The sequence below is a fragment of the Neophocaena asiaeorientalis genome, unplaced genomic scaffold (assembly GCF_003031525.2).
Source record: "Neophocaena asiaeorientalis asiaeorientalis breed wild unplaced genomic scaffold, Neophocaena_asiaeorientalis_V1.1 scaffold142, whole genome shotgun sequence".
Taxonomy (NCBI): domain Eukaryota; kingdom Metazoa; phylum Chordata; class Mammalia; order Artiodactyla; family Phocoenidae; genus Neophocaena; species Neophocaena asiaeorientalis.
In genome coordinates, this window is record NW_020174563.1 from 955950 (window position 1) to 976836 (window position 20887).

A 20887-nucleotide genomic window follows, 5' to 3' on the forward strand; every position below is an offset into this window, starting at 1 on the left:
TCTGAAGAATCCCTCCAAACAATACAAAAATGTTTGCAAAGGTATTTATAACAACTAAGCACAAATTATTTTTGGTGTACACCAAGTGTGGGAATGTAAAATGAACAGAGGGGATGGGGTTTAATGTTGACAAAACTACGTATTATGAATTACCCTATTCATTTATTCCCACTTGTTTGTTACTACGAAAATGTTCAAGCGTGCACCTAGATTTAATAATTGTTAACATTTAGCCGTATTTGCTTTATCTATGTATGACTATATATGTTCTTTTTTTCTGGATCTTTTGAAAGTAAATTGCAAACATCATGCCATTTCACATCTAAATATTCGGTATGCATCTCCTAACAGAAAGGACATTTACTCACGTAATCATAATACCATTATCACATCTGAGAAAGTTAACAGTAGTAATCCCTCAATATTGTCTGATAATCAGCTGATATTCAGATTTCCCCAATTTCCTCAAAAACCTTTTTATAGCTGTTTTCTCCCCAGTTAAGAAACCACACATTATATTTACCTCACACTACGTTAAATAGTTGTCTTTTTTCTTCCATTTGAGAACAATCTCTCCAGTTATTCCCCCTTAAACGTTAACTTTTTGAAGATAACAGGCCAAGAATATTCTTGATTTGTTTTGAAGATTATTCTGGATTTGTGTAATGTTTTTTCCTCAAAGAAACACTTGTTCCTCTATCCCTGCATTTCCCCAAAATTAGAATGCTTCATCTAAAGGCCTAATTAGACTCAGGTATATATTTTAGATAAGAATACTTTATGATGATGTATTATACTTCATATTGCATCACACTGAGAGACACATAATGTCCATTATTAGTAATAGTAAACTAAATAGTCTGGTTACAGTGATTGCCACCAGGTAAGTCTCTGTAAAGGTACATCTTTCTCTTTGCTGTTATCAAAGGATGAAAATTGTGTCTCTGAGACTAACCTTTCTCCTAATAGTTTTAGCATCCATTAATGATTATCCTGGACCATTTTATTGGCATTGAAGAATGGTGAATTTCTAATTTTGTCATCCCTTACTGTCAGCCTTCGGTAAAAAAGAGCTTTCCCTCATCAAAAAGGCATGAACTACACTACCTCCTGAAAAATCATGGTGCTCTGTGCCTTTAATTACCAATTTGCAGGACAAGAGGTTCATGTAATAGTCACTTCGATGGTGGCAACTGGAATTTTTTTCCTTTTCTGTTTTTGAGGATTGCTGTGGACTCATTGATTTTTTTTTTTTACACTCAGTGTTTTGTTTTTAAAAAAATCAAAGTAATTACAACTACAAAGTATAATTTTTTTTTAATTCGATGAGGCTAAATGTGAAGCCTAAGTCCTAATGGAATATAGATTGAATGGGGAGGGAGGTTAATCAGAATAATGTGGTTTTTTAAAGTATACATTATTAGAGATCCTAATCATTTTTTTTTTTAACTTATGAGATGATCTTTTCTGAAAGTCTCTGAGTACCTTAACCAGAGTATCACTGAAAACAAGAGTGTCAAAAAGGCACATTTAAATTGTTCTCAAAATCAATCAAAAATAATGAGGTGCTGGGAAAAAGTTGTATCCTTGATAATTACATCTATCAGTATCAGAAAACAAAAGAGAACAATCAGGAAATGACAACCCCACTCCCAAGTAGCACATTAAAAAAGGCTAATGAAAAAAAGTCTCTTTTAAAAATTGTACTAAATTAGCATTTCAAGTAAATTGACAACTTAAGCGTTGATAAAGGCCAATCTGGGACCCAAACAATGGAAGTTCTGTTTCTACTTTTATCTGCTTTTAAAAGAAATGATCTCAGTTGACTTTTTTTTTGTTGTTGTCTTCTATGTAGATGGAAGCAGCTGTTCTAAGGGAGGTGACAGTCCTGTACTCTGCACAGGTCAGGGCACCCCTGGAGTATTATGCTTAATTTGGGGTTCTGTTGGTTAAAAGATTGACTTGGAAGAAAGTAACGGGGATAGTGAAAGTTGCTCAAAGCATTTCTTACACCATAACTCTATTTTCAGTCTGAAAAAGGGTTCATCATGTCACTGTCATTTTAGACAAGAAGTTCAGCCTGTTCTTTATAGCTACAGAGCCTAGCATTAGGACCAATGGGTGAAAAGTCGATTTGGGCCTAGAATGAGGAAGAATTCCTTCATAACCTCAGCTGTACAGAGCTGGAATGGCCTTACCTCCAAGGGAGTGAGCGCCGCAAGGCCAACACTTTCAGAGGTTATAACCACGTTACTTAAAGATGGTGTATGGGGGAGAAGCGGGCAGGCAGGGGTCTTTCAAATATTTTGCAAAGAGCCTATAATTACAATAAGGAATGTTTTAAAGGTCATTTAAATTTTTTTTTTTAATTTGAATTTTATACCATGGCTTTAAAAAGAAAACTACAGCACATCCCAATTGGTGTATCACTGCTTTGCATTTGGGAAATGTGAGATGTACAGTGAGATGAAGTTTAAGCTGCAACATTTTAAGACCATGGTATATTGTTTTCGATCACATTAAATTCTTACTCCACCTAGCCCCAAATTTAGGAGCTTGTAGATCAGAATATGACTTTGTTAATAAGAATAGAAAGTAACATTTTGGACGTTGTCCTAAGAGTAGCATTAGTATTTGAATTATCAGTAGTGACAAAAGCATTTTCTTTCAATGATAATAGAAAACTTATAAACATAGATCTTCAAACGTGTCAGTTCATTTTGAAGGCAATAGTAAGTGCTGGTATTTTATTATTTTGGCTTGTCAAGTCATTTTATTCTTTATTATTAGACCAGGAAAAAAAAAAAAAAGCCCCAGTATATTCTGCCAACATATTCATCAGTCATCATTTTTGGAGACAGTTTTCGACATATTGTATGTTTTACTCTGCCAACAAGAGAAAAGACTAGCCATTAAGTTTATGTTTCTTTGTTGTTCTGCAAGGTCACATATCAGGAATAATGCTGGAAGTATGCTAATAAACAATATATAATGTAGGTCATCTGGGAGTAAGAAATATTTTCTAACTAGTTCTAAAGGGAAATATTGTTAAAAAAGGGATAGATGTTATTTACGCAACACATGTTGCTCTATATATTACCATCAAAAGCATCTTGTAAACAGCTCAGCGCAGTAAATCTTCCTTGGTGATTGTCAGGGTTTTTTAAGTCCGTGTTAGATTTAGACCTAGCACACTCAATTCACAACATGCCTAATGTACAAAGCCTGTTAGATTATATAGAAAACTTCCACTGGAAATATGCCTGCACTGCTGTGTTTTTCAAGGAATACCATCCTCTGTTTCGGAAGCAAATACTACGTTAAGTGACAATAATTAAGAAAACTTTACGTTAACAGCATTTACACTTTTGTGCTTAACTTTGATTTTGTTGAGTTCTTTAAAATTAATTGCAATCGACAGACTGATATTTTCTGTTGCTACTCTTTGTAAAACAATTTTATATGACTGCTGATGAAGTGATAATTCTATAAGAATGCCTTAACAAACTGTCATTGATGTGATTTTACAAATGTCATTTTCTCACTTTTGGGAGCGTTTCAAATGGATTATTTCATAAGGCTTTATTTTGTTTTCCAAGGTGGTTTTTAATTATAAATATCAAGTTTCATCATAAAGGCATTTATGTAACTGTGTTCTGGAAAACTTAAGCAGTACTTTACTTATTGAGTTCATCTAATATGTACTGAGCTGTATAGGGGACACAATAATAAAGATGTGAAATCATAAAAGCTGCCTTTATCAGAGAGCCTTGCATTTAGAATCAAGAGAGCTTATTTCTCTTCCCAGCTGTGTGGCACTGTGACATCAGGCACATTTTTCTACTTCTCTGGACCTCAGTTTCTTTATTTATGATACAAGAATTATAATAAATCCTGTTCTATTCACAAGACTTTTGTGTGAAATGATAAAATGGTATTAGAATGTTCAATATGACATGATTTCTTTATAGAAGATATGTATTTAAATGCTAGTACTTAGCAATTTCTGAAACATCATCTAAATTTCATACTTCACCTAAAAATGATCATCTCTAAATCTCTTAGCTACATTTTGTGAATCTTAACTTATTGGCTATTTTACTTAAGAATATCTAGAAACAACACTACAGTTATGTTGGTCAGAATGAAAGTTTGCCTGATCTTCAAAGACATCGGTTTCTGAAACTCAGCCATGTGTTACAGATATTTTTTTAATACCAACTTCTGTTTTTGAGTTTAGGTATCTTTAAACATATATTATGCCAGAATTATGTGCCCTCATTTCTTCCAGCTGTTTGCAACTAAAAGCATAGTGTTAGGATCAAGCCATAAGGTCATAGTAAGGACATAGAATTTTGCCCAAGTGGCCTCACAGAAGCTTGGTTAACAACATATATAAGACCAAGGTCTCAAGAAAATGCTGTGAGTAGGTAGGGTTGGGTTTTTTTTAAATTTAAATTAAAATTTAAAAAAATGCATGTGTCTAAGTAATTCTGTTTATGCTTGTTTTCTCAGAAGAAGACCTATCAGTGCATCAAGTGTCAGATGGTTTTCTACAATGAATGGGATATTCAGGTGCATGTTGCAAATCACATGATTGGTGAGTGACACTCTAAACATTATTACCCATAGATTTTTCTCCTCCTTGTGTACGTCAGTGCCTATATAATTAAGCAGAGTTAAAGATGAATTAATTGTTCAACCATCAATGGTTTACCTAAGCATGATTGATTTTTTATTACTATTATTAGGCCTGATAAGACATTAGCACATTTTATTTTCTGCAAGGGCTAGTTTAGACTTCTGGAGAGGATTATGTATCTACTGCCAGTCAAAACACAGGTGATTAACAAATTAAACTTCTAATCATTTTTGCATTATTGAAGACTAACAGGAATGGTTAATGAACTGGATGTTAGCTTTCCATAGAGTTTTAGACAGGTTTTAATTTCAGAAGTTATTATGGTAATGGCAGTGCTGTGTGTTGCTTAAGCATCTGTATCAAAATGTAGAGTGGTGAGTTTTTGTGATAGGGAAACATAAATAATTTAAATTGCCGTAAAATAATTTTATATGTATGGTTTCAACAGCCTGGAAATAATCATTATCATAGCGATCACATAAAGAATTCAGTCATCATTTTTTATTCCCCACCAAATTTTACACAGATCTTTGTAAAAGCAGTTTGGGTAAAGATCTCTGAAGTCGCTCTAAGCCACTGTTTTCAGGGATTTTGCATTTATTGCATGGGCTAGAACTAAAAGGATAATTTTTTCACTTACTCATATTGTCCCATTATCCCTTAATTCCTCTGGGGTTACCTCCTATGTTTTAAATTTGATAAGCACTTAGTAATAACACTAAGAATTTTACCAGCCAATTAAACTTTATCAAGCAGATCTTTTTCTGCTAGTAAAATGGCAATTGCTATTACTTTATACTATTTTTGTCATTCGTTTGTGTTTTTACACTATGAGAGTTTTTTATTTCATACTCCTTTCGTGGTGTTTTATAATACTGTAAATAATCGTGATATAGTATTTTAAAAGTCTGATCAACCTCATGGTCTCCTACTATCAGACTCTAAGAAAGGAAAGAAAATTCAACATTTTAGACTCTGAACTCATTTTCTGGGGTAAACAAGTTTTATCATACACTAATCAGCTGCATTCTGAGAACGTACAGTAGAAGGGTTGCTCCAGCTATAGTTACGGATCCTGAAAAGCAGCTATAACAAAACTTCTAATGCTCTTGTAGATATTAATGAAAATGAAGTCAAAAGTATGTTGGAAACTTTATTAATAGGTTTTCAATAAGATTTGCTGTATAGTTTTCAAATGATGGTCTTTAGGAGGATTATGGTTTATAAAAGACTAACTGCTTAATTATGCAAAATGCAACATATACCTAAGAGCTAAAATATTGGTCTAAAATATTGGTCACTTTATCTCTATATTTTCCAGATTTAAGTACTAATATTATTAGTGATTTTCTTATACATTAAATGGCCTATTCTTATACATTAAATGTGCCAGAATAACATTGACAGTTTTACTGAGTGTTTAGAAGATAATGACAATGTGTAAGAGAGATTGAAATGTTTCTTCTATTTTCCTTTCTATTTTGGATTCCAAAAAAATACTCTATATAAACTTTCAAAATGCACTTGGTGTCGGGGGCGGCATGGGTTAGAAAAAATGAATTCTTCTTTCCAGATAATGAGTGTTAATATTTTCCATCTCTTTATTTCTTGAGTAGAGTTTACTGGTGAGAGTCGTTAATGGTTCTGCTTTATGCTACAGTTTTACATGGGCTTTAGTGAGAATATTTCTTGGAAGTTTGCAGCCTGTGGAAAGTTAGTGAATCGTTGTGCTTCTGATTAGTTTTATTCTGTGTAAACATGTTTCTGGTTCTGGATTTATTATTTATCCCAGGGCCCAGATGAACAAATGGAATATATTTTCAACACAGTATTAATGTTCTCTTGTACACGTGGAATCTGAATGGAATGTTGAGCGTGAGAGGAATTTTTGACTTTAGTATCATTTGTCCAAAACATTCATTGGTTTGTCCTGGTCCTTTTTCTAAATTGCTTTATACCTTTCCCTTAGTATTTCTCTTAATATTCCTTGCATCATTAGTGCTTTCCCAAAGCCTTCCCCCCTCTACCTTATGGTGGATTAATATGACACTCATCTCCTCTTGGGATCTGAGCGTTTAACAATTCACCTTCCATCAGAGAAGCAAATTCTATTCCTTTTCACAGAGGGCCTACTTAGTTAATATTCATGCTTTTTTTAATAATAAAATATGTAATTCTCTTGCACTTGAGGCCCAAACAAATGAATAGTATCCATTTAATTGTTACATCTGTTGACCATGCATCCAAGTCCCTACACTTCCTCCACATTGTTAATATCTAGAGAGAGAGAATGTGTAAGGGGAGGATGTCACAAAGGCTAAGATATCCCTTTTTAAAATCCCAGTGTGATGCTTAGTTTTTCAGATGAGGCAGGCAGCATGATTTTGTTGGCTAAAATACCTCCGTTGAGGGTAGGTATTTTTAGGTTGTGTATCTTTGTATGTTTTTTGTCTAATCAAAAAATAATCTCAACCAGACATTTAGCAGGGAAGAGAGATTAGAGGCTATCTGAAAAGCCTCTTACTCTTTTTGTTAAGAGGGTCTATAGTGTTTTTACAGATTTTGTTTTCCATTTCAGTCAGTCTGCTGAAAGATTATGTCACCTGATGGAAAACAAGGTCTGCAGTTGACTCAGTGAGGTGTAACTTTAAATCCCTTCTTTGACCAAGTCATTTGCATTTGCTTCTACGTAGCCCACGTATTTTAATGCAATTTCAATGTCAGGGAACCTCCACGCTTCTTTCCGGATATGCTAGTCTCAGGCTTTTGGCCAGGGACATTTGTGAAAGGAAAACCATCAGTGTTTCTACCAGGTATACACTGGAGATGCTCTGCATAAGTGCCATTTTGCAGCTAGGTGTGAACACATGGTTTGAGTTGCAGGAATAATTACTCAATAAAAATGCATTCGGGATTTGACTTATGTCTATTAAGGAAAAAAAGAAAACCTCAGTCTGGATTGCATTTTGAGACAGTTTCAGTAAGAAATCAGACCAGTGGCTATTTAGAGGTTTCTCTTCTCTTCTTCTTTACACACACACACACACACAAAGAGCTACGAAACATTTTAACAGCTTTCCTGGGGAAAAGATTTCCCTCTTTTAAAGTCTGCACAGATGAGAAATTTTTTCTTGTCTTCCTTTGTTCCTTTCACATAGTTTACATTGGCTTTTGACCTGAAAATACAGAAAGGAGCCATTGTGCACTGTGTCCTTTAACTCATTATTCACTTGTCTCTTCTTATCAGCACAGTAAATATTTATTGTTTTTTTTCTCTTTGAGATTTCTGTTATTATTATTATCATTGTTGTTATTATTATTTGGTATGGATTAGCACAGATCGTGATGGGACCAGAGAATGTAAATGTGTTTAACCCAGGAAAGGGATTGCCTCGTATAAAATTATGAGGTTCAACAGCAGTAGAGCAAATTTGTAAGTGCTCTGAATAAAGGGTTGTTAAGCATGCGACGATACAAAGAGATGACATTGCCAAGAACTATTTATGAGAAGCTTAATTTTTTCACTCTGATAATTCTTGACCAATAGTTACCAGCCTCTAATTATCTATTTTAGTTAGAAAGAAATTTCGATCACTACGGAGGTTGGCATTGCAACTAGTGCACAAATCCCCAAAGAGACCAATGTGTTCCAAACAGCCACAGACAACTGTCTCATGAAACAGAGGGAGCAAATTGCGAGCGGCTGGTGGTAGACAACCGGCAGTAAGCTCACCATCGAAGGCCAGTTAGCTTGACAAAGAAATGATCAAAGGGGAGAAATACCATTATCCTTGGAATTGATGGCTACAGTCATGGCCTTTGGAGGACAAGTGGTCATTATATAGCTATGGCTATTTCCAGCCCTTGCTTTCATAGTTCTCATATGGAGAATATGAAGGGAATGAATATAAACCATTTACCTAAGAATTGTTGTTAAAAATTGACTTAGAGATGATTACTTAATAATTTTTTTTCCTGTTTTTCATCTGATCAGAAAGACGAGTGATGTAATAGCAAAATTGTATCTAAGGTGGCAGAGTACACTCTTTTGCGAAAAAATAGGAAAATCCACAAATAGTCATTAACAAACATGTCCCAGATCAAGGGCGATGCTTAGAGTATTTGGATGAAGCAAACGTATTTATCTCTTAGAAAAGCAAAGCTAGAATTTGGGACTATGAATGACAACTAATACAAAAACACAGATGCATAGGTATTAACTATTTTTATTCAAATCTCTAATACTCAGTGCTTTATGGATAGTTACAATTTTTTTTTTTTTTTTTTTTTTGGGGTACACACCAGGGAAGCCCGATAGTTACAATTTTTAAAAGATCATGAAAAGATTCAAGCTTTCCACAGTGCATGTGGGAAGATATCTCTACCCATGTATTATGTTACACATGCTATGAAGGACTGATATCAAGCCAAAAGGAATGCATAGGCCAGTTTTGTACAGTGTGGTGGAATTTTAGTCTGTGCTTGTGGCAGGTGACATCCGTATGTTCTGCAATTTGTTTGGTGCCCAGGGTCACAAATGGCATTTCCATTTCTTTAGTGGATGGTGCGCTACGTACTAATCTTCATTATAGTTCAGTGACATTCAGCATCACCTCTGAAACATTTCAGCTTGAGTGCTCTTGCTTTAGAATAGACTAAAACCAATATTTTGAGGCCTATAATGGTTTTGGATTTTATGTGTCTGAAGGGGAAATATCCAAAGATATGGATCTCTGCGTAGGGAGATAAAGAACCATGTTGCACTTTACACTCTCAGCTTTCATTGGCTGCTTTTTAAAAAAAAATGAATAGAATGAATCTACAGTAGTGCATGTATGTGTGGGTGTATAGATAGGTGTCCACCTGCACTGTCCTTAGGTTCTCTGGAGTTTACATGAATTCTAAATGAGAAGACTATTGAATTTTTTTTTTTAAGTCATCTTCAGTTGATTGCTTACAAAACTCGGGGAAGTAAGAAACAAGCATTTGGTGTTAAATATGTTGAAATACTGGCTTGTTTCATCCGGAGCTGAATTAAAAAAGATGAAATCTGGGCAGTTTAATGGTAGCAGAAAGCTACCCTCATGTGGGCAATGCTGGCTTATTTGAAAAGCCCATAAAGGGTCTCTACATGGACCATACAAAAGGGATACTTTCTCTTTAATAGCCATCTGTACAGGAGAGATGAGAAGTGGGCCAGGTCATCTCTCCTCAGCTGTCATGATATTAACGTAGGTAATGGAGCAAGGTCTGCGTTCTGCTGGGTGTTGTTTTTTATAGATGTTCATCGATTTACACAGATAATTCTATTTATTTCTTAGAGTTGGTCCAAGTGAACCAGGCAGAATAACAAACACCAAAGCATTTCAAATGACTTTATCTTTGTTTGCCACGTAACTTTTGTCTAAAAAATGGTGTCACACCTACCGTGCAGATGGCTGCATGATTTGTAAAGCAGCCAAAACATTTAAACAAATGTGTGATGTGGGGATAGATTAAATAAAGGGTAAAATGGAGTGTGGGCCACACATTCTAATAATCAGATGATTTTAAGTTGTATGAAGTATGGAATGATGGTCACAGTGACAGCAAGGAAGCTTGCCAGTGACAGCAAGGTGCCTCACAGCTCTCAGGATGGCGCCTGTGGCCTGGTAGGCCTCAGTTTGAGAACCGCACATTTGCTGTACAGCTGACAGCTCTGTATGGGGACATCAGATAAAACGTATGTAAAATGAAGTGTTATTGCTTCGTATGAAATTGTTCAGAGAGGGAATTTGCAGACGGTAACTGAAAACAGAATTCATGGTACCAGTGAAGCAGACTGTAAATATGAAGAGGGTTTAATTATCTGCACAATTTAACAAAAATTCAAGACGTATTTAGAAAGGACATACGCAGGCATAAATAGAAAACATAGCTACACTGTTTACCAAGTGCAAAGTGGTGGCACAGGAAATTATCAAGCTCCGCTACCATGAGCCTTTCTAAAAACAAAGACAATTTAATATGAAAGCAAAAGGATCTTTTCAAAGAAAAAATAACCTGTTTGGAATAAGATACAGTTTTCAAGAGCTCATCCTGATTATTTGGATTCTTATTTCGGAAGCAACTTTTCAAGGAAACCTTTGAGCCTCTCTGTTATTTCAGTGTTAAGCTTTTAAAAGACAAATCAGGGTGTTTATCCTTGTTTTGTGTTTTAGCCTGCGCCTAGCAGCTTTGATTTACAAGAGTAAAAATACTTGCAGTTAGTGGAGTTTCTAATTTACAAGCGCCTAAGAAAGCCTCTTAGACATTTCTCCTGATGCTAATTTTCTGTGAGCCTGGGGGTTTTCACTGAGCCCACTGACAGATGGAAGATACAGTTTCTTGTTACTTTTTAGAACACATCATCCTAAAAGAGACCTCAGAAGAACGTTGTTCCCAAGAAGAATTACGGGATGCCAGCCTTCCTTCCTAAGCTCCAAACAGAGACGCTGGGCAGAGTCTGTGGCAGATAGAAGGTTCCATGTGACTGTCTGAGAGACGTTGGTAGGGCTTCTGGCTCTGTTTTTGTCCTCTCCTTTGACTTGCAGTAGAATATGCCACGGGCATATCCGTTTCCACTCACCAGTTTGATATATTGTTTATCAAGTGTGGGTGTCTGTTTCTGCATGAAGTTTGCAAAACATTTCTCAATGGAGGGCAGGGAAAGTCATCAGCAAAAGATAAAAAGATGCATCCCCAATCCCCGCACACACACAGGCCCACATACGCATAGGCATCGTGACCTATTTCCACAGGATCGGCTCAGACACATAAAAAGAAAAGGTCTCTGATGACCTATTTCCATAGGTTATTTCCTACTGGGGGGGGCCAATCATAGCAGTAAACAAAGGAAAGGGAGCCAATATGGAGAGTAGGCATTGAACTTCAGCTGCTCATATTGTTGCATTTGGTGAGCTGATAGGGCTTCCTAGGTCACCTTTAGAATTATGCCTATGACAGCAGTAGCTACCTGCCAAGATTGCAAGGTATCTCACGGCTCTCAGGATGGCGCCTGTGGCCCAGCAGGCCTCAGTTGGAGGGGTACACATTTGCTGTACAGCTGGCGGCTCTGTATGGGGCAGCCGTGTGGGCTGTTAGGGAGCTGGAAAGGAGACAAGCATGAAATTTCTTCTAACCCCAACTCTGTTTTTCTGTACTGTTGGCTGCTTCTCAGTTCCTTGACAAAAAAACCAATCAGGCACCCTTTAATCCGCCTGTGATTACCACTGGTATAAAAAGAGAAGCATAATGAGGAAAAATGCCTCGTTTTGTTGCCTTCAAAAGCCAACAAATTGGAGTTAACTTGACAGGAAGTGGCTTAATAATTAGATTATTTATTTATTCCTGACACATATCCCCCTGTTACTAGTCTCAGGAGACCCTGTAGATGGTACGATTTTCAAGCTGCCATTACTTCGCTGTCTTCTGTGAACAAAGAAGCTACTGTCTATCAGTCAATTAAATGCACTCTTTAAGCAGAGGCTTCGAAGTCCTCAATGGAGAGAGCCCTGGGACGCTGTGGCTGATGATTCCTTTCTCTGTACTGTACATCACACTCTCAACGACGGTCCCCACAGAGATGGAATAAAGTCAGGCATTAAAATATCACTTGTTGATTTGTTTGCTAATGAAGAGCCATTGAAATGTTTGTGTATTTCTATGGCGAAATTGTTGATAAAAGGGCTGACATGCCTGTGTATCTTAGTTCATCTGCCGTGAGTGCTTATTTAAGAATTATTAAAATTAAATTCAACAAAGAACAGAAATTTTTAAAAAACCCGGAGATAACAGGAGTTTTCTTAACTATTTTCATCAAATTAAGTGACTAAAGGCAGGAAAAACAGAGATGGCATCATTTCAGTCCCTTGCTTCCGTTGCATTCATCCAAACGCCTTGTCTTCTCTGACTTAAAAATGTCATTTAAAAAAAAAATTTATTGGAGTATAGTTGATTTACAATGTTGTGTTAGTTTCAGGTGTACAGCAAAGTGAATTAGCTATACATATACATATATCCCCTCTTTTTTTTTTATTCTTTTCCCATATAGGCCATTACAGAGTATTGAGTAGAGTTCCCTGTGCTATACAGTAGGTTCTTATTGGTTATCTATTTTATATATAGTAGTTTGTATATGAAAATGTAAGTTTTTTTCAGAGAATCTGGGGGGCACACCTTTTAAGTTGGAAAAGATATTAGAATTTCTTTGTGAGGATACTGTACTTGGAAATTTTTTATAAGATGAATAGCATTTTGGTAGCAATTTCTCTAACTCAGTGAAATAGGTACAGAAGTTTTTCTAGGGAGCTTAGTGGGGGCTTTTACAACCAAACTAGGAGAACATCTGTGACACATCAGACACAATCTCACAGCCCCGTGGATTTTAGAGAAATATGACTTTCCTTTCCTCTATGTTCCTCTTTCTGTTTTCTTTTCCTCTTTTTCCATTTTCTTTTCTCAGCATTACTTTATTTCCATCTAAGTGGTGGTGACTTTTCAAACACCACTTAGTGAGGGTTTTTATCCCTCAATATATTCATCACCTTCTTACTACTTCCTGTTTACTATGTACAAAAGCATGCCCCTGCTGGATCTCTCTGGCTCCCATTAATTGGTTTTTATTTTAAGAGTACATCTGTTGTTAGGTTGGAGGGCTACAGTCTGCTTAGGCTGAAAGACTCAGATAATATTATGACAGCTCTCTGGTGAAATATTTAGCTATGGCTCTGCCATTTAAAGGAAAAAAATTTGGAATTTAAACGAAGGCCGCCGAACACTGAAAAGTATCCCCTCTTCTTTGCATCAGGCTTCGTAACTGTAATCAAGGCTTTAACTATACTGTTCATGATTAGCTGACAACAGGCTGTAAAGAATTAATTCAGGCCCACCATCAAATGGCCACATTCTTTATTTCTATGCTGTTATTCCAAGTCATTCTGTTAGAAAAAGCTTAGATACTCGGAGGTGTTCTATAATAGAAAATGAATTCGAAACCCTTTCATTAATTGGTGATTAATATATTTCAGGATTAGTTTAAGCAGGGCCCTACCTCCTGCCCAGTCAAGTATGTTCTGGTTAATATCCAATTACCTGCACCTTCATAGTTATTATGTCTTAATATTTCAGATATGATAACCAGAAACTTGAGAGTCATGTTAATGAGGATCATAGAACAAGAATTAACCAATGACATACTCAGTGATCCTTAGTGAGGAAAGAATCTCTTTTTTTGCCTTAACACGTTGCTTCAGCATCTTCTGGGCACTGACTGAAAAGTAAGACTTTGAACTACAGCCAGGCCAGAATGGGAGAAACGAATTGTGTTCTTCTTTTGCATAATAGTAACCTGAATGTGCCGTATTAGAGTTCACCTAAGAACATGGTTTAAGTTCATTTTATGAAGAATCAGAATAGGAAACAGAGTGCCAGTTTCTATTTCCCAAACAGGACACATCATATCCTTTATCTTTTCCTTCTAACAAAGCTAAAAGTTGTTACCTCTTCAAAGCACGTTTTAATTCAGATGAATTTGGAATGCCTTTAATAGTTCACTAAGGAAACACCTTTCCCTGCTACCTTATATCGTCTTTCCACCCCCCGCCCATGTATCACGCTGCTGTACACATGTTACATCTCTATTTAATTTTTTTACAGGTAATTTCACTTTTGTACAATCTGACTTGGCTCCCCGAGCAGTGCCTTCTAGGGTGGTGTGTGCTGCATCAAACCACATAGCTTTCAAGAGTGCACGTTGTACGTTGCCCCTTTATATGCTGTATTGTAATGAAGCCGCATCAGTAACTTGCAGTGAAGGGTGATTGTTGCATGGGGATGACTACTACACCTCGGGATCCATTTGCAACAGATTATTCTTTTTATTGTTGTTATTACTTCCCATCGCCTTTACTCCCTTGCCCCTGAACTTGCTCTTGGCCACCGGTGCAGGTGCAACCGCAGAGGGCATCTTAAGGAACATTGCAGGAAGCATTTTTTCTCTTAGGCACATACCAATCACCATTCAGTTCCAAACCCAGATACCCTGGGTGGCTTGGTGGGCCTTTATTGATCCTCCTTTACTCCGTGGACTTGGTTTGTAATGTTTCCCATCTTCATCTCCTCAGAAGAACAAATTTACTGTGAATAAAAGTGACCCGTTTCTTTTCACACGTTTCGTCTAGCTGTAATGAATTTGTCGTCAGGGTGATCAACTCATTTGTCCCTTCCCCCAAAGAGATTTAATAATTTATAAAGGGGGCTGAAATAGGATCGCTGTTTAAGGCAAAGATTTGTATTTTCCATATCTTCTTGGGCTTCTTTAAAACATAGAATAGGGCTTCCCTGGTGGCGCAGTGGTTGAGAGTCCGCCTGCCGATGCAGGGGACACGGGTTCGTGCCCCGGTCCGGGAAGATGCCACGTGCCGCGGAGTGGCTGGGCCCGTGAGCCATGGCCGCTGAGCTTGTGCGTCCAGAGCCTGTGCTCCGCAACGGGAGAGGCCACAACAGTGAGAGGCCCGCGTACCGCCAAAAACAAAACAAAACATAAAGTTATTACGAGCGTTGTACATAGTAGTAATGTCTCTACAAAATAGCCTGTTTCCTGCCCCCAACTGAGTGCTGTCACTCAGTAACTAATAAAAAAGATAGTGTGGATTTAAGTCAAGGATCCTGTGTTCTTATTAAACAGAGTTATGAACAAGATTTTAGCCTGGGTATAATTATATGCGAATTCTAATCCCTTTGTTGTCATAATTTTAGTACCTGTGTCCATTTGTTTTTCCAAATGGTTAGGTCAACTGTTGTTCTGTTTTTCTTTTTCTAAGGCTGAGCTACTGTGCAGAATTAGAGCTGACACACCTTCAATTGAACTATCAAGTCTTTTAAAACTGCTTGGCCGGTGACGCCAGGCCCGCGCTGTTCAAGTGTACACACTTCCGGTTGTGGGCCAAGGAGCATTGATTTTTAGCTGTCATTTCTAGTGCATATACTGTAGAATTGAAATTTAAACCTTAATCCACTCAGTAACGCAGTTAATTTTTAATGTGCAGTAATACTAATTGAAATAGCCTGAATTTAGTAAGTCACCACAAGACATTTTCTAAAGCAAGAGTCTCCACCGAGAACGGGGGAGGACAGATAATCATTGTTACAGTGTTTACAGGATAAACGCTCACTTTGCAGGCCTCCAGTGTTAAGGGGGTGTTCTTTAAATTAGACTATAGTGTATCTCTTTGTGAATAGAAATATCTTTTCAGAGCGAATTCCTACTTTCTACCCACCGCAACAGGCTACAGAATTTCTGATTAACTATTTTTTTTAAAAAAAGCATAGTTTTAGTTAAAAATATCTTAACAGACTACATGCAAAATTGTATTAACCCGTTCTTCTAAGAAATGCAATTACGAATAGTTGCAAATGAAATTACCTGCCATCAATGTCATGGTCAAAAGCAACGTCACAATGGGTAATCTCATTATATGATGTGTATTTGAGATACTCTTTCCAGATTCGATGAATACATGTACTTTATCAGCTGTCTGTAAATCTGTTGCCTTGTTTTGGTGTATTTATATTCCTGTGAACCAAAAACACCCCCTACTTTCTTTTATTTTAAACAGTGTTCCTTGGCATGCTCTTTCAAAATAGCCTTTTAAATGTTTTGTGAGGTTTTTTTTCCCCTAGGCCAGAGCAAAGCAAATTTTGCACAGTAAAACCAAGTAGGTTTCCAATCATTTCTACACTAAAAAGGTTCTCTAACCACATTTATCTGCTAGTAAATGAGGACTTTTTAAAATGCATCAGTTCTGCTGATGAATGGGCTTGCAGAGTGTTCAAAATGAGCAGAAGCATTAAGTTTTAGAAAAAAGGCAAGCACTGTATATCATGTTTTCATGGCTCTCACATTATAGTATTTAATAAGCTGATGGGGCTGTTAAATATTTAGTAAAGGTTCCCTCCTAACCCTGCCTTCTATTCAAAGGGGATTTGAAGACATTTTTGCAGCACATAAGTAAAAATGATGTTACAGAACTTGAGGCAGTTATAGCGTGGCATATTATCTAAATGAAGTGTGGTTAACACGGTACAAATGAGCTCAGCAGATTCACACCTAAAAAAATACCTAAATCAATTCCCATTCTTTGGATTAAGGGTTCGAACTGGCTTTCATTTTGTCACTGTTAAGTCAAAGTGCTGTTGGGATTATTTACATAGAATCTTAAAATGATATTATAGCATGCTTTTTAAAAAGGAGGCTCTTATATTGTAACGATTTTGAGCCATCCTAGTATCAGTTGAGCTTTAAAATAGACATTTTTTTCTTTTTCACTAAATAGAGAGAGAGGAAGAAAAAGAGATGAGGAAAAGTCAATTTATAGTTTATTCCGAGCATATTATGAAATCCAACTGGGGTATAGTAAGTGAAGTCTATACAGCATCCGTTTGGGGTATGCTAGGCAAACACCGAATCTTAGACACATACTGCTGATACAATGCATAATGAATCACCTTTATCAATTTCTTCTTATGATATTTGATGGTTATTATCCAAATGACAATAATTGTTCTTTTAATCTGGAGTGAAAATTGGTTTCCGGGATCCTTAGCGAACTATTGCCAGTAAATAATGCTGCTGACATCATGACTGTTATCATGTTGGTGGCTTAGAATTCACATGTAAACCTTTCAGTGCTTAAGTGTATGATGAGTTTCGAAAGTATAAAGTTAAAGGCTGTATGTGGTTTGTCTTATATGTGATGCATTTGGTTCTTCTAGGAGCCTGTTTGCTCAATTCTAATTTTCATCCTGTTTTATATGCAGCCAGTGACCACAGTATTCATTCAAACTGCAGAGAGACACATCTCATCTGCAAAGCATGGCTTACTGATCTTATGTGCTATTTGTATACTCATAAGAAGAAACATAGGATTCACGTGATTGGGGAGTAACACATTTCTTTTTCGAATTATATATGTCACATGTATGTTCATATCAAGAATTTCATAACGAAGAATGGATAAAGGAGATAGCTTTAGGTATACATGAAGCAGAGGGGTAGGAAAGGGATGCGGGATTCATCTAGAGGTGTGTTTAATATTCAATGCTTGATGTATGTTGACCCCAGGTTACAAGAGTAGAAAATCCCATTTTCCGGCTTGTTTCAAATGTAGTAAAAATGCTGCTTCAGTTGCTTTATGCTACTCACATTGGGAAAGGTGCTTATACTGTGATAATTATCATCAAGGAATATTAATGCGTTCAGCATTTGTAACCCAAAAACTCATTATAGCTTAAGCTGTGCATCATCTGTGAAGAGAGAACTTTGCCAGAATTCGCTCTTCACAGGGGTTGCCTCCTGCCTGCTGGAGTGGCCAGAGTACTGCAAGAGGTCACTTAGGCTATTTTTGAAAGCTGAGGTTTTGCAATTTTTGAATCACTACCTTCTGCCTAAAAAGCTTTATTGTTCTTGCCACAAAATGTCCTCCTTCTAAATGAATGCAGAGTGAAGTGCAAATAATAATAATAATAAAATAAGAGAACTGTGTCTTGTCATGTAGAATCCAAGAGGGTCGGCACATAGATTCCATACCAAGATAATTGAAGTATTGGTGTCTTTCCTTCTGTCATTGAGCAAAGGGATTCATTTACACCAGTTTCCTTAATGCAGGTGCCCTTGGGTTTCAGATAGAAATGCCCCCACTGGGGCTCCCCTTCACAGCCCTCTGGCTGGAAATTGTGTAAATAAGACTGCAGGGTCACCCTTCCTTTTTCGGCAGCAGTGTCCTTAATTAGTCTGTGACAGTCTTTCACATGAGCCTGCCCTGTTCCTGGGATCGTTTCTCACACATCCAAGACATCTGTGATGCGTACATAGGTGTTTTTGTATGTGTGTTTAAAATTATTCCAGGAGGTGCATATACTCACGTGATGGGAAGGAACATCTCTGGGTGTGCCCAGAATCCTATAACTTAATCTGATCAAAAGATCTGGCTAGGTAGCTCCCTTGTAAATTGTAAGTGGTTAGTTTCAGAAGAACATTGTACCCTCACCTGAGGTGGGCAGCTTGTTGGAAAGGGAGCTGTGTGCCTGGGATATTTTTATGTGATTAAATCCCATTATTTTTCTCCCACTGATCCCTTGCTTGTCGTTTCCCACAAGCAACATTGCTCCCTGCTGCATGTTATGGTTTGTGTTGGGCCAGGCAGAGAACACTAATACTCCGTTCTATCAGGCTGTCTGGCTTTGCAGGACCGCTGTGTTTCTGAGGTCAAGTTGTGAACCTGGCCTTGCTCCTGGGAGGACTAGAAAAATATGTTTCATAACTTCCCGTAGACCTATGCGGAGAGTAAGAAGGAAAACCGTGAAGCCCATAGGCTCAGTTTAGATGAGCTGTGAGGTTGGAATTCATCAAGCAGGAAAGCTCACTGTTGTTTAGGAAGCTTCCTTACCGTGAGGGGTCATGGCCATCGGTGCCCGGTCAGTCATAGCTGAGGGCATTGAGGGACAGAGTAATCATTCAGATAGCCCAGCAGGCACAGACACACAAGTTGATAATCTGGAATCAACTTGCTGGAATAAAAACTTACTTCCCTTTTAAAGTTACTTCCATGCAGGGTTATTGATAGAATGAGTACCTGAATTCAGTTATGATATTGTATCCTTGTTCCACTGGAGGCAATTTGGTTTTTTTTTTTTTGTTTCTGTTTGTTTGATTTTTGAATGGGACAGAATCTTTGTTTTATACACTGGAGCACTAATGCCACAAAATGAATGAATGTCCTGAACCAGAGACCTATTCTCAGTAGAGTTGGGCAGGGATGCTGACAGTCTAGCTGAGAGATGCAATGGTGGCAGATCTTCTGTGAGGATGTAAACTTAATAATCTTTATGAATTTTGAGCAACTCATAACTCTACTTCCTCACCCAAAGAAGCATTATGAAAAGATTGCTTCTAAATCCTTCAGACATTCTCTGCACTTGTGATAGATGCCATCCTCCTTACCTCGAGGCGTTGGAAATGAATGTGGTGGGGGTTTTTTGTTTTTTGCAAGAGTTTAAAACGCATACTTTAAAAGGAGCAAATTGCATTTTCCTGTTTAAGTTCATTATTTGCACTTGATGTGGTTAAGATCCAAATGTGAAGAATTGCTTTTGACGTTATTTCTGTGTCTGCTGCATCCTAGGATCCTCGCTTATTATGCTGAAGTGCACCATCGCATGGAATAAATGTGATGTTGGAAACCTGGCAATATCATAAGATCGCATTCTATGTCCAGGCTGTTTCGGTTAGTTGTAACTTCTTCAGTTATTGAAACAGCTTAATTTAACTTAGTAATGACACAGTCAGTAAAATTGTGTGCAAGTATATGTGTCTTTTATGAAAAAATTATAATCTTCCAAGTTGTATCGGTTTGTTTAGAGGCAAAAAAACTTTTCTCTCTTAATGAAAAGGTAATTTTAACTTTCTTTAAAGGCCTGTTCTACCTAATCTGTGTCTTGAACTCTCACGTGTTACGTTATGAACTAAAAGTACATTCATTTCAAAGGTCTTAAATTATATGGCTGATTTCTGAATTCCAATTCAAATTTTCTGTCAGTAACTATAGTTTTCTAATTTTTAATGGCCTTTCTTTAAAATAAATTTTTATAGTTTGTGTATTTATGTGTGTGTGTGTGTGTGTGTGTGTATGTACACATGCACACATATCTGTATGTAGAACTGCTGCCAACCCTTTTCACCAAAGACCTACTGGTGCACCACTCCCTGTGTTGTGTTTAAACTGTTTCCAGCAGCTCAGAGAGATGGTATAAAAGTGAAATGAGGGCTTCCCTGGTGGCGCAGTGGTTGAGAGTCCGCCTGCCGATGCAGGGGACGCGGGTTCGTGCCCCGGTCCGGGAGGATCCCACATGCCGCGGAGCGGCTGGGCCCGTGAGCCATGGCTGCTGAGCCTGCGCATCCGGAGCCTGTGCTCTGCAACGGGAGAGGCCACAGCAGTGAGAGGCCCGCGTAACGCAAAAAAAAAAATTAGTGAAATGAAAACCATGGAGCTTATATTGGAGTCTGATGTTTGAAACAGAGATATTAGAAAAGGATGTTTTTTGGCTTGGCTCCCTTTTTAGATGTAAATGCTGCTTCATTAGGACTTGGAAGAGTTTCCTGTGGTTAAATTTAATCAAATGGCTTGGAATAACAAGCTTGTATGCTCAAAATTCCAGGACAGTTCTGTA

At 37.3% G+C, this 20887-nt stretch overlaps 1 protein-coding gene across 2 annotated transcripts in view; it reads left to right on the forward strand.

The window, feature by feature from the left end:
• The window catches only part of ZNF521 (zinc finger protein 521), a 282679-nt gene that overhangs the window by 146530 nt on the left and 115262 nt on the right, over positions 1-20887 (forward strand). For both annotated transcript variants that reach the window (XM_024757860.1, XM_024757859.1), the window contains one exon: positions 4516-4600. In XM_024757860.1, coding sequence (XP_024613628.1) covers positions 4516-4600 — 85 coding nt within the window. The remainder of the gene's footprint in view (positions 1-4515; positions 4601-20887) is intronic.